At 34.4% G+C, this 14,426-nt stretch overlaps 1 protein-coding gene across 1 annotated transcript; it reads left to right on the forward strand.

Annotated features, from left to right (window-relative positions):
* The first annotated feature begins 1,806 nt into the window (after nt 1-1,806).
* Nucleotides 1,807-7,608, forward strand: LOC135139449 (uncharacterized). The gene is made up of 2 exons (XM_064069688.1): nt 1,807-6,636; nt 7,047-7,608. The coding sequence occupies exon 1, from the start codon at nt 2,326-2,328 to the stop codon at nt 6,262-6,264; it is 3,939 nt and encodes a 1,312-aa protein (XP_063925758.1). The 5' UTR covers nt 1,807-2,325; the 3' UTR covers nt 6,265-6,636; nt 7,047-7,608.
* Nucleotides 7,609-14,426: the final 6,818 nt, after the last annotated feature.

Below are 14,426 nucleotides of genomic sequence, written 5' to 3' on the forward strand. Positions count from 1 at the left end.
TTAGTACAATACAAAATTTGTATTTCGTATTATGTAGGAATTTTATAAGTATATCTTAACCGACAATAAACAACAATAACTACTCTAATTGCACAAAAAAGACTACTAAACAATCTAAACTTATGAAATGAGTTTTGCCACTTCTAATTTATTATTTGTTAAGAAACTGTATACGTTTGTATTTTTTGTGTTTTTACTTACGATAATTTTAGTTCTAGCTGGGTATCGGCTTACCTGGAACAAATAAAAATTATTACTTACTAGAAAAAGTAATACAGTGAAAATTTTACAAATTACGTCAACACAAAAATGGAAACCACGTCATTAGTATTCTGGGGGACATAAATCTACATGTATTTTTTTATGACAAGCTCGCATTTGTAAGCGAATTGTTTCATTTTTTTAAGATGACTTCACCAATATTAAAAAAAAAGTCAATGTTTATTTATATTTTTATTTCCGGAGCGTAAGCTAATAAATTATTGCTCTACTAGGGTATGAAAAAATCGGTCTCCCGTTTCTGTATGTCTGTCGCCTGGATTTATTTTTATTATACAGATAATTTCCAAAACTACTCTGCCGATTGTTGCGAATTTTATGTGGACCTAACATATTATTCTGGTTTATAAATCCACTTTGACTTTGTTTATTATTAAAATTTTTGTTGTTTAATAAAATTATAATCGTCAAATCAAGTCAGGTCAGATTAGTTCAGGTCAGGCCAAATCAAGTTTAGACCTGATGCCAGTCAGAATATAAAACTAATAGTAATTTGTAATTTTCGTCATTCGTCCTTCGTCCTTTTCGTCCTTCGTGCTTCGACCTTTTCGTCCTTCGTCTTTCGTCCTTTTCGTCCTTCGTCCTTCGTCCTTTCCGTCCTTCGTCCTTTTCATCCTTTGCGTCCTTTGCCCTTTTCGTCCTATTTTGTCCTTTTCGAATTGAATTTGAATTGAATTGAATTAATTCAATTCAATTCAACTTTCGACCTTTTCGTCCTTTATCGTCCTTTTTCGCCCTTTTCGTCCTTTTTCGTCCTCTTCGACATTTTCATCATGTTTCGTCCTTTTTGGTCTTTTTCGTTCTTTTTCGTCCTTTGTTGTCCTTTTTCATTCGATTTCGTCCTTTTCGTCCTTTTCCGTCCTTTTTCGTCCTTTTCGACCTTTTCATCCTTTATCGTCCTGTTTCGTACTTTTCGACCTGTTTAGTCCTTTTCGGCCTGTTTCGTCCTTTTTCAGCCTTTTCGACTTTTTCGATCTTTTCGTCTTTTTTCGTTCTTTCTGGTCCTTTTTCGTCTTTTTCGTTCTTTTGCGTCCTTTCCGTCCCTTTCGTCCTTTTCGTTCTTCGTCCTTTTCGTCCTTCGTCCTTTTCGTCCTTCGTCCTTTGTCCTTCGTCCTTTGTCCTTCGTCCTTTGTCCTTCGTCCTTCTCGAACAAGATGGCGACGAGTGAAGAAGTGTTTTCGGATTCTCAAAGAAGTGAATCGGAAATAAAGTGCGATAAATGCAAACAAGTGCTAAGAAGCAAGTGTACACGTTGTGTAGTTTGTGGGCTAACTTATCACCCTAGTTGTGCTCGTGAAAAAAATAAAAAAAAGGAAGTGTTTAGTTTCTTTACCGAAACAGAAATGGAATGTCTTCATCACAATAAAACAGCGACTTCAGAGAGTACATCTGTCAAGATAGGAGATGAAGAAACTTCGATAACGGAAACAGTAATTAGTTTCCTAAAAAGCAACACCTTTTCTAGCATCTTACGCAAGGCAATAGAAGCAACCACCGTCTCCCTGCGTGACGAAATTCGAAGTCTTAAACAAGAGCTTAACAATGTGAAGAGTTCCAATGTTGATATGATAAAAATGTTGACAGATTATCCCAAAAATAATTTGTTGAAGGTGCCCTCTTTCGATGTCGATGTGTTCTCCGATATATCTTCCGATGGCATAAACGATACAAACGAGTGGAAAAAAAAAGTACACTATAAAACATCACGCGATAAGAGTGTCCAAAACCGATCCGGCCAAAAAACTAATAAACAGCAGAAAATTCCGAAGGATAACAATAATAAAAAAAAAAAAAAAAAAAAAAAAAAAAAAAAAAAAAAAAAAAAAAAAAAAAAAAAAAAAAAAGTGACCTTTGGTTGTTCATAAATTTCTTAACAAGGCGGAATCTTTGGATAAAACTCAATTCAATAGCTTTATTTGACTCAAAAGGACTCATAATAGTGCAAGGTACTGTATTCACTATTACAACAAAGTATTTAACTCGATATTTGCATTTAATTTCCTTTTTTCATAACCAACTGTCAACGCTGACATTTCCAACTAAAAAATGAGTCTAAACCAAATTGTTTCGCCTACAACGGAGAATGTTCAACTCGAAATCCGACGAACACCTATTACTGCAGTCTCCGAAGAGGTAGATGGAGCAAGTGGCATCACCTCGGGAAATACTACCACAAGGACAATTAACAACATATTGGTCTCTAATGTTTCTCAGACAAATCAGCCTCAGACCATTAGAAGACGAGAAGAACCAAAAAAGCGTAAAAAGTGGTCTCTAGACATGAATTTACATATTATGCGCTTATATTATAAAATTACAAACAATGAAACTGATGTAAGTAATTATCGTACAGCTCTACACGAAGCCTTCAGCCGTGAGTACCCAAATTTTCCAGTTACCATTCAAAATTTAGCAGATCAACGTAGAGCTATTGTTAAAAATAACTACATACCTCAACTTACTCTAGAACAATTAAAAAATGAAGTTTCCAAAACCATTAATCCACTTCCTGAAGATATCAACAAGACACCACCAAATACATTACTAACTGACACATCTGTCACCAATTTGTCAAAAACAACATCTCAAAATAAGATACCAATTATACCACAAAATAGTAACAGTAGTCTATCAAATACACCAGAGACACCGACTGACGCATTTACTAAAGATTTATTAAACAAAACACCTCAAAATAAGATCACAACCATAACACAAATTACAAACACAATATCAAACAGATCCCAAACATTAACTGACAAATCATTTAACAATTTATCAAGAACAATCCAAAACGAAATTAACATCACAGATAATCTACAAAACACATACTACAACAACGAAGACACATTAATCAAAACTGTAAACAACAATTTTAAATTTCACATTAATTTCCAAAATGAAATTGAAGACAAATTTAAATTAACTTTCGAAACATGTTCCAAATTAAAACCAAATGATAGACATTCACTTCCCCGCCAGTATTATTCTAAAAAGTTTCTAGCAATTGTAGAAATAATGAACTCCTTCATTTTACCAAAATATCTCACAAACTCGATCTCTTTTGAAAAACTTCATACAATTATCTACTGTGCAGCTTTAACTTGTATTCAAATTAACACATGTAAAGATAACATAATAAATACAAACACCAATCGTATACCTTCGACCCCTCATTGGGAAACACGGTTAAATTATAAAATTAATAACATTAGAAAACAACTAGGTCAAATAACACAGTACCTTAGAGGAGTTAAAACACCACATATCATGACATGTATGCATTCGATACTGACCAACAATAATTTTCATCAAACTGATTACAATGAGTACAACACAACATTATCCCAAATTAAAGATACCCTATTACAAAAACTTTCCTTATATAGCAAACGACTTAAAAGATACAAACAATCACATCTCAGAAAAATTCATAACACTAAATTTTTAAACAACGAAAAACTATTCTATCAACATTTAACTAATTCAAACAAAACTCAATTATCCGGTGAACTTCCAAGTTCACAGGATGTAACAACATTTTGGTCAAAACTTTGGTCTGAAGAATTTGAATTTAACCAATCTGCCAAATGGATTCCTCATATATCCCATAAACTATCCACAGTTACACCAATGAATGATCATCAGATAACACTTGCCGAATTAATAAATACCATCAATAAGACACACAACTGGAAATCACCAGGACCAGACAAAATCCATAATTTTTGGATAAAAAAATTTAATTGTGTACATATTCATTTACTAAATCACTTAAATCAGTTCCTTCTTGACCCATCCTCCTTTCCAACATTCTTATGTCATGGTGTAACATACTTAAAACCTAAAGATAACGACACAAAAAATCCATCAAAATACAGACCTATCACATGTTTACCAACAATCTATAAAATATTAACCTCATGCATTACACAAAAAATCTATCAACACTGTTTTAACTCTAACATCATTAATGAAGAACAGAAAGGATGTATTAAAGGATCCTTTGGTTGCAAAGAGCAATTAATCATAGATTCCATCATCTGTGAACAAGCTAGAAAAGAAAACCGAAACATATATACTGCTTTTATTGATTATAAGAAAGCTTACGATTCTGTCCCTCATTCCTGGCTATGCAAAATTCTGGAATTATACAAAATTGATACTAAAATCTGCACTTTTCTAAAATGTTCCATGGAATTTTGGAAGACCACCCTTCAAATAACCTTAAATGAACAAACAATTCAGTCAGATCCAATAATGATCCGAAGAGGAATTTTTCAAGGCGATTCTCTTAGTCCGTTATGGTTCTGCTTAGCAATAAATCCCCTCTCCGATATCCTGAACAGTTGCAATTATGGGTTCAATATAAGAATTAACAAACAAAGAGAAAACAGAATAAGTCACTTGCTGTATATGGATGACATAAAAATATATGCAAATACACAAAATCAGTTAACAAACCTATTAAATCTGACTGAACAATTTTCCGGTGATATTGGTATGTCTTTTGGTATTGAGAAATGTAAGACCCAAGCAATCAGAAAAGGCGTCCAACACCAAGTACCACATATAACCCAGAATAACGAAATAATCGAAGCACAAGAACGAAACGATACATACAAATATCTGGGTTTCTGTCAATCATCACACATCAATCATACCAAAACGAAAACACAGTTGAAAGATCAATACCTAGCGAGATTGAAATTAATATTGAAGACACAGTTAAATGGAAAAAATTTAATGAAAGCAGTAAATACATTCTGCGTTCCACTACTAACATATTCTTTTGGAGTCATTAAATGGTCCAAAACTGATCTTGAAAATTTAAACATCGCAACAAGGAAAATCTTCACACAGTATAGAAGGCATCATCCAAAATCGTCGATTGAAAGATTCTCATTACCAAGACAGAATGGAGGAAGGGGTTTCCAGAACCTAGAAAACTTATGTCAGAGACAAATCTCAGATTTGAAGAAGTATTTCTTGAAACGAGCGGAAAGAAATGAAATGTTTCGCACCATCACAAGAGCAGATTTGAACCACACACCCTTAAATCTGTCGAACACCGAAGAAATCCACACCCCCCACACAATAGATAAAATAATAAGTGGGCTAAAACAAAAACAACTACATGGAAAATTCTACAAAGACTTAGAAGAAACTCATATCAATAAGAAGATGTCATTGATTTGGTTAAAAAAATCAGGTTTGTATGCCGAAACAGAAGGATTTGTGTTTGCTATTCAAGACCAAGTAATCAATACCAAGAATTACAAAAAATACATCATCAAAGATCCGAACATAAAAAACGACTGCTGTCGCCTCTGCAAAGCAAAACCTGAAACGATCCAGCACATAATCTCTTCTTGCAGCATCCTAGCACAATCTGACTACAAAGCTAGACACGACAACGTCGCCAAAATCATCCACAAAGAATTAGCAACACTTATGAACTTAATCGAAGATACGACACCGTATTACACTTACATTCCATCTCCGTTCCTTGAAAATAACAAATACAAATTATACTGGGATCGCACAATACTTACAGACTTAAACATTACAGCTAACAGACCAGACATCATACTTATCAAGAAACACACGAACGAAGCCATTCTCATTGACATTGCTGTTCCCAACACAAACAACATTATTCAAACATACCACACCAAGATTTCAAAATATCTACAGTTATCGATAGAAATGAAATCCATGTTGAATCTTAAAAAAATTTCAATTGTACCTCTAGTTATCTCTAATGTAGGTGTAGTTCCAAATAGCTTAGTTGAGAATTTAAAGTCTTTGCATTTGAATGATTCAATAATTATCAAAATTCAAAAAGCTGTTTTGTTAGGAACATGTCATATTGTTCGTAAGTTTCTTGAACAGTCTGATCATGTTAGTCAGATTAGGTTAGCACCAGTAGGTCAGAGTAGTGTAGGTCAATTTTCAAGTGATGCGCGGATAAATGGTCGGTAGTTACGCTAGACTTTTGGGGATGGGGTGAGATTAGAGAATAATAGCAGACTAATTTGTATGCTGTAATTCTAGAATCTCGAAAGTTGTTCTGTTAATCTAATCAATGCATATCATTACTTGGTCTTAGTACCCGTAATGATAGAAGTCTTGCCTGAATGCCGGTCATTTCCGGGTCAGTGGTGGGTCTTAATAAATCCGTTTTAGACCCAAAGGTTATCCCGTTTATTCCATCTAATCCATCATTAAACGTAGCATCGTCGAACATGGAAAAAAATGAAAAAAATGAAGAAATATCTTCTCACAACGCCCTAAATGATGCCGAAGGTTTTCAAACTGTTGTCTCAAGAAAGAAAAAGCGTAACTTCATTCGAGGTAAAGCTTCTGCTACAAATGAAAATGATACGTTGATAAAGGCTGTGCCGCGAAATGGGTATATCTATGTCGGTAATTTACATCCAAACACGTCTGAAAACGATTTGAAGCTATTCTTAAGGTCTAAATTCTCTGATAAAGAAATTAGTGTTGACAAACTTCCTAAGAGGCCTACTGCCAAAAGCGTGTCATTCAAAATCACAGTGGAGAAAACAATTTTTAAGGATTTCTTCAAGGAGGAATTATGGCCGGAAGGAATTTTAGTGAAAAAATTTTACTTCTTAAAAAACGAAAAAGTGAATACGTCCCTAATGAATTAATAGAAAATTTCTGTTTCAAAGGGGCCAGTTTTCGAATTTTATTTTTAAACATACAGTGCATTAGAAACAAATTTAATATGCTTTTTTCAGAAGTGGAAATTCTAAAAATAAATTGTATCTGCCTTTGTGAACATTGGTTGAACCATGTCCAAATCGATAATATTCATGTGCCCGATTTCAACACGGCAGCATTTTTTGCGCGGTCTTCAAAGAAGCATGGAGGAGTCATGCAGCTGATGCACCAAAGTATCCCCTTCAAGATTCTGTCTGATAAGGTATCAGCACTTTCTGCTGAGGTGGATTGCGAATTATGCGGCGTACTTATCACTAAGTTAGATTTAATTTTAATAACGGTTTATCGCTCGCCAAAAGGCGATTTTCATAAATTTATTGATACTATAGTCATTCTTCTTAATGAAATTCATTGCAAATCTAAATACGTCATAGTGGGTGGAGATTTTAACTTATTATTTGGCACTAATGATGCAAAAGCCAATTATTTTTGTAATCTTTTGTCTAGCTACGGCTTATATTCTACTGTCAGATTTAAAACGCGTTATAACAACACACTTGATAATGTGTTTACTAATATTAATTCAGATATGATAAATATAACACCTGCTAAACTTTATCAGTCGGACCATACTGGAATATGTGTAAATGTTACTCTAAAGGAAGCTGTATTCGATAACTCATTTATCCCTAAATATGTAAGACCCATCTCACAGTTTGGGAAAATCATGTTTTTTAATTTATTACAACAAGTTGATTGGAGTTTCATTGATCAAAATTGCGACTTTAATGCGTCTGATTTGTTCTCGATCTTTATAGATACGCTACTATTGTATTATAATATCGCCTGTCCTGAGAAGAAACTATCGTGTAACAGATCCAAGGTCCATAATATAATTTGGTATACCCCTGATTTAAAAATCATGCGAGAAACTCTGCATCTAATATATAGTTCTTACAGATTATATGGGACTTTGGGTTTGAAAATAATGTATAATAACTTTAAGCGTAAATATGAAGAAGCTGTTAAAAAAGCTAAAATTGCAGCTAATAATGTCTTTATTAAAAACAATTCTAATAATTCTAAAGCTATGTGGTCATTAATAAACAGAAGTAGAAAACGTACTATTCATGAAACTACAAAAATCTCCTCTAACGAATTCAATTTACATTTCTCGAGCATTGCTAAAAATATTCTTAATTCCTTACCAAATACTAATCTTGATCCTGTTAAAATTATGATATCTGTTAATAACACGTCACATATGTTCTTTAAATTCAGGACAGTTAGTGAGGTACAAGTACGTGAGGCATTGAATAAATTAAAAAATAAGAGCAGTAAAGATATTTATGGGTTCAATGTCGACGTTATAAAATCAGTAAAGGATATACTAATTGCACCTTTGACCAAATTAATAAATAAATGTATTGTTGACTCGGTTTTTCCAGACTGCTTAAAATTGGCTTTGGTATGTCCAATATACAAAAAAGGTAATGTCAATGAAGTTGATAACTATCGACCAATCTCCCTTCTTCCAGTGTTGTCTAAAGTGTTCGAAAAATTAATGTTAGAACAAATCCTTGAATTCTTTATTAGTAATAACTTGTTTTGTACAAATCAGTTTGGATTTCGAAAAGGCTTATCCACTGAAAAAGCTGTTCTATCTTTTATTGATAATGTCGTTAAATCCTTTCAAGATGGTGAATATTTTGTGTCTGCCTTTCTAGATCTTAGTAAGGCATTTGACTGCATGTCTCATGAAATACTAATCCGTAAACTTTTTTTTTACAACTTTCAGCCAGATGCCACTAGATTAATTTCATCGTATCTTTTGAATCGATTGCAAGTAGTCTCTGTTGATGGTATAGTCTCCGATAAAGAACAAATCGCGTATGGTGTACCTCAGGGGTCCATCTTAGGGCCTCTACTTTTCTTAATTTATGTGAACGATCTGCCATACTTTTTCCCTGATTTTTTTACGATATTGTACGCGGACGATACTACTTTTAGTAAAAAGGCAATGTCATCTTCATTAGTAATAAGTACTCTTATGAATATATCTTCGCAAGCGGAACCTTGGTTTTTCGCCAACAAACTTTGCGTAAATAAGAACAAATCAGTTCAGATGGTATTTTCATTGAAGAAAGATAAGTCTTTTGCGGATACGAAAAGTACTAACAAGTTTCTCGGAATTGTTCTAGATACTAAATTACTTTGGCATGAACATGTGGATTATATTGTTCACATCATTTCTAAAAATACTTATCTCTTAAGAAACTTATCAAATCATGTTGATCAAAATATATTAAAAATTGCATATTATGCGCTAATACAATCTCACTTAGTATATGGTATACTAATCTGGGGACACAGCGCCTCGTCACAAAACCTTTTTAGGCTTCAAAGAAGAGCTATTAGAATCCTTTCAGGTATTGGTTATCGTAATGATTGCAAATTTTCATTTCAATCCTTAAATATTTTGACATTGCCCTGCTTGTACATCTATCACTGTTTTAAATTTTTAGTAAACCAAATTAATCAATTTCCTACACTGAGTTCTTTCCATGACTATAATACCAGGTCCACAAATTTGTTAATCGAAAATTTGAGAATAAACCGTTGCAGAACTGCCAGGAACTATTTCTGTATAGTGTTCTTTAACAAATTACCTCAGAGTTTCCGCAACCTTCCACCATATCAATTTCTAAAAAAAATCAAGGATGTCTTAACCGAAAATAGTTTTTATAGTTTCAATGAATATTTTCAATATAATTTTGAGTAATTTCTTGTTTATCATGTAGCTAGCTCATAATCTACATAAGTATTGTATTGCATGGTTTTTATGTTTATTTTTACTATTACATTCTTGTAAACTTTGGACGAGTGTATAAACTTTATGTTTTTAGCACAATAAAATTACTTACTTACTTACTTACTTACTTACTTACTTACTTACTTTACGTCCTTTTCGACCTCTTCGTTCTTTTTCGTCCTCTTCGTCCTTTTTCGTCACTTTCGACCTTCTTGTCCATTGTCGTCCTTTTCGTCCTTTTCGATCTTTTCGTCCTTTTTCGTCCTTTTTCTTTCTTTTTTCGTCCTTTTTCGTCCTCCTCTTCCTTTTCGTCCTTCCTCGTTTCTTTTCGTCCTTCTCGTCCTCTTCGTCCTTTATCGTCCTTTTCGTGTTTTCGCCTTTTTCGATCTTTTAGTCATTTTCGTTCTGTTTCGTCCTTTTTCGTTCTTTTTCGACCTTTTCGACCTTTTCGTCCTTTATCGTCCTTTTTCGTCCTCTTCGGCCTTTTTCGTCCTTTTTCGACCTGTTCGACCTTCTCGTCCTTTGTCGTTTTTATTCGTACTCTTTTGTCCTTTCTCGTCCTTTTCGTCCTTCTTCGTCCGTTTTCGTCCTTTTTCGTCCTTTTCGGCCTATTTCGTCCTTTTCGTCCTTCTTCGTTCTTTTCGACCTTTTCGTCCTTTTTCGTCCTATTAGTGCATTTTCGTCCTTTTTCGCCCTTTATCGTCCTTTTTCGTCCTCTTCGTCATTTTTCGTCCTTTTTCGTCTTTTCGAAATCATCGTCTTTTTTCGTTGTTTCGTTTTTTTCCTTCTTTTTCGTCCTATTTCGTCCTTTTCGTCCTTTTCCGTTCTTTTCGACCTTTTCGTCCTTTTTCGTCCTGTTAGTGCATTTTCGTCCTTTTTCGTCCTTTACGTCCTTTTTCGTCCTTTTCCGTCCTTTTCGACCTCTTCGCCTTTTATCGTCCTTTTTCGTCCTCTTCGTCATTTTTCGTCCTTTTTCGTCCTTTTCGAACTCATCGTCTTTTTTCATTCTGTTTCGTTTTTTTCCTTCTTTTTCGTCCTATTTCGCCCTTTTCATCCTTCTCGTCCTTTTCGTCCTTCGTCCTTCGTCCTTCGTCCTTTTCGTCCTTCGTCCTTTTCGTCCTTCGTCCTTTTCGTCCTCTTCGTCATTTTTCGTCCTTTTTCGTCCTTTTCGAACTCATCGTCTTTTTTCATTCTGTTTCGTTTTTTTCCTTCTTTTTCGTCCTATTTCGCCCTTTTCATCCTTCTCGTCCTTTTCGTCCTTCGTCCTTCGTCCTTCGTCCTTTTCGTCCTTCGTCCTTTTCGTCCTTCGTCCTTTTCGTCCTTCGTCCTTTTCGTCCTTCGTCCTTTTCGTCCTTCGTCCTTTTCGTCCTTCGTCCTTTTCGTCCTTCGTCCTTTTCGTCCTTCGTCCTTTTCGTTCTTCGTCCTTTTCGTTCTTCGTCCTTTTCGTCCTTCGTCCTTTTCGTCCTTTTTCTTCCTTTTCATCCTCTTTCATCATTTTTCGTCCTTTTTCGTCCTCTTCGACTTTTTCATCCTATATCGTCCTTTTTGGTTCTCTTTCGTCCTTTTTCGTCCTTTTCGTCCTTTTTCGTCCCCTTTCGTCCTTTTAGCCCTTTTCGTACTTTTTCGTTCTTCTCGTCCTTTTCGTCCTCTTTCGAGTTTTTGTCCCTTTCGTCCTGTTTCGTCCTTTTTCGTCCTTTTCGTCTTTTTCGCCATTTTTCGTCCTATTTCGTCCTCATGGTCCTTTTTCGACCTTTTCGACCTTTGCGTCCTTCATGGTCCTATTTCGTCCTTTTCGGCCTTTTCCGTCCTTTTTCGTTCTTTTTCGCCCTTTTCGAGCTTTTTCGTTCTTTGTCGTCCTTTTCGACCTTTTCGTCCTTATTCGTCCTTATTCGTCCTTTTTCATCCTTTCTCTTTCTTTTTTGTCCTATTTCGTCCTTTTCGTCCTTTGCATCCTTCTTATCCTTTTCGTCCTTCGTCCTTTTCGTCCATTTCGTCCTTCGTGCCTTTCGTCCTTTTCGTTCTTCGTCCTTCGTCCTTTTCGTCTTTCGTCCTTTTCGTCCTTTCCGTCCTTCGTCCTTTTCGTCATTCGTCCTTTTCGCCCTTCGTACTTTTCGTCCTTTCCGTTCTTTTGCTCCTTTTCGTATTTTTCGTCCTTCGTCCTTTTCGTCAATAGTCCTTTTCTTTCTTCGTGCCTTTGAGGATTGAAAATCGAAAAAACTGAAAAATTTGAAAATGAAAACTCGTATATCGTAAATTAAAGACACAAAAAAATGAAGAACTGAAAAATTGAAAATCGAAAAATTGAAGAAATTGAAACTGAAAAATCAAAATATTAAAAATTGGAGCATTGAAAAAACGAAAAATCCTAAAAGCGAAGAAAATGAAAAAGCGGAACGAAAAGAAGCAAATCGAAAATTTGAAGAAATGAAAAATTTAGAATTGAAAACTCGAGAAATTTTAAACTCAAAAACGGTAAAATCTAAAAACTGGAGAAGCAAGAAAAATGACAATCAGAAAAATTGCAAATGGGAAAACAGAAGGAACGAAAAATTGAAAAAATCAAAAACTATAAAATCGAAACACTGAAAATACGAAATTTGAAAAAAAATCTAAAAGCTGAAAAAACGCAAAATTGAGAAAAATAAAAATAATAAAAGGCCGAAAGGAAAATGTGCAAATCGAAAAACTAAAGAAATATAAAACTAAAAATTGAAAGATTGAAACTTGAAACATGGAAAAGTTGAAAAATCGAAAAACTGGAAAATTTAAACAAAAAATAAATAATTGAAAACTTGAAGAATCGAAAAATTGAAAAAGTAAAGAAAATAAAAAGTCAAAACGAAAAACTGCAAATCGAAAAATGAAAGAATCGAAAAATTGAAAACTTGAGACATTTTAATTTCTAGTTAAACACGTATAACGTAACAAAATTTATCACTACTGACAATACAACATTTTCTCGTAATTTGGACCCAAAAAATTACTTTCGGGCTCATTTCTTCAATAACTGAACTGAAATAAGGCAATTTTTACGATTAAAGAAAAATTGAGTGGCAAACTCAAAAACTACTATAATTTAAAATATAACTTCGGGTCCAGTATTTATATCCCACAATTTTTTGCTAATTTTTCAATACTCCTCCCTTATGAAAATTCCAACCCTTCTTCGACCACCTTGGAAAATTATCAAAAAAAATTTCTCTTATCTCAGACTTTTTTTACTCATTTTAGGCAACTTTTCCGAAAGCTCAAGATGGAGAGGCAGGACTACTTTTTCGTACTCTAGGGGTCATGACCAGACCTGACTTGACCTAACCTTTGGCCGGTAACTACAAAAATCATAGAAATAAAAAGTCCCAATCTTAAAGTGAACCTAAAATTTTACAGTAAACATAATACCAACACTAAAAAACAGACCAATATTTTCCTAAGAAACATGCTTTGAGACAACACAAAATTAGGCATTCCTCGGAAACTTCCCGTTACAATATTTCTCTTAGCTTACGCCGGAAGCTTAAATCAATCTTGGAGACTATTATACACACCTACATTAATTCTGCATTCATAAGCAACATTGAACTGTGTGTCATAAATTAATTTAAATGATTAGAGAACTATTACGTAGCCGTCAGACCCTCAAGATTAGAAACAGAAATCCCGCCGCAAGATTGTGACATCCAGATTTAATTATCAGACAACCTTCCCACTTATCTAACGCAATTAATTAGTTTACGACGCATTTGACGTCCAGTGGCCTACCACAAACCCAATTCTAACCGCCTCCCAATAACATCGTTATGCCCCAAACCCGCATTAAACAAGCTTAAAAAAACCGGCGATCAATTTTAATCTGAATTTTGCGAAGAAAGTTAAAAACTGGCCAAATTTCCCGAACTTCTTAAAAGCTTTTCGTTGTGTGCGAGCAAAAAATTTAAATTTGCATTTGCCTTTTGAAGTCGGCACGATGATTTTATTATCGACCCGAGTTGCTTCCCATACTCGAATACATAACTTCTTGTACCTTCTTCTCCATCCTGCCAGTTATTGGGTTTGATGTTAGAGGCAGTGAGATATTTATGCAAATGAAGTTGAGTTTTTATCGCATTGAAAGTTCCCTCGAATTGTATTTCATTGCTATTGTGAAATTTGCATAGCCCTGTTTCTTCAAAAGCCAATAAAGGAAGCTGATAATATTTTAATTTTCTCGACGGGCGTTCGCCAGTGAATCGGATAAATGTATAAAAGAGCTTAAGCTTATTTAGGGTGTAAAAGATGGATCCAACATCTCGGATTTAATTTGCTTTATTTGCAGACTTTTCTACTTTTGGGTTGGTTACCCATCACTGTCTTTGACTGGATAAAGAAACAAAATGGATAACAAGGGGATATTGTGCGAGAGGATGGTGAAAAAGTCTGAAAATTCGTTAGCGTGATTTTGGACAACAAAGCGCCGGTTTTTCGGGACTATGATTAATGGATTTGTGAGGGTGGAGTTGTTTCTGATGAAATCTTAGCGAGGAGAGTTTGTTTTATTTTTGCTAAAAATCAGAAATGAAGCTGTGTTAATATGGTACGAATTTCGAACTGTATTACGTTTAAGAAAGTAAATCTTTGGGAGAAAACGTCAAATATTTGGTGTTCTCTG

This window comes from Zophobas morio, unplaced genomic scaffold, assembly GCF_036711695.1.
Source record: "Zophobas morio isolate AGI-343-1 ecotype UQ-CSIRO unplaced genomic scaffold, CSIRO_AGI_Zmor_V1 ptg000031l, whole genome shotgun sequence".
NCBI classification, from domain to species: domain Eukaryota; kingdom Metazoa; phylum Arthropoda; class Insecta; order Coleoptera; family Tenebrionidae; genus Zophobas; species Zophobas morio.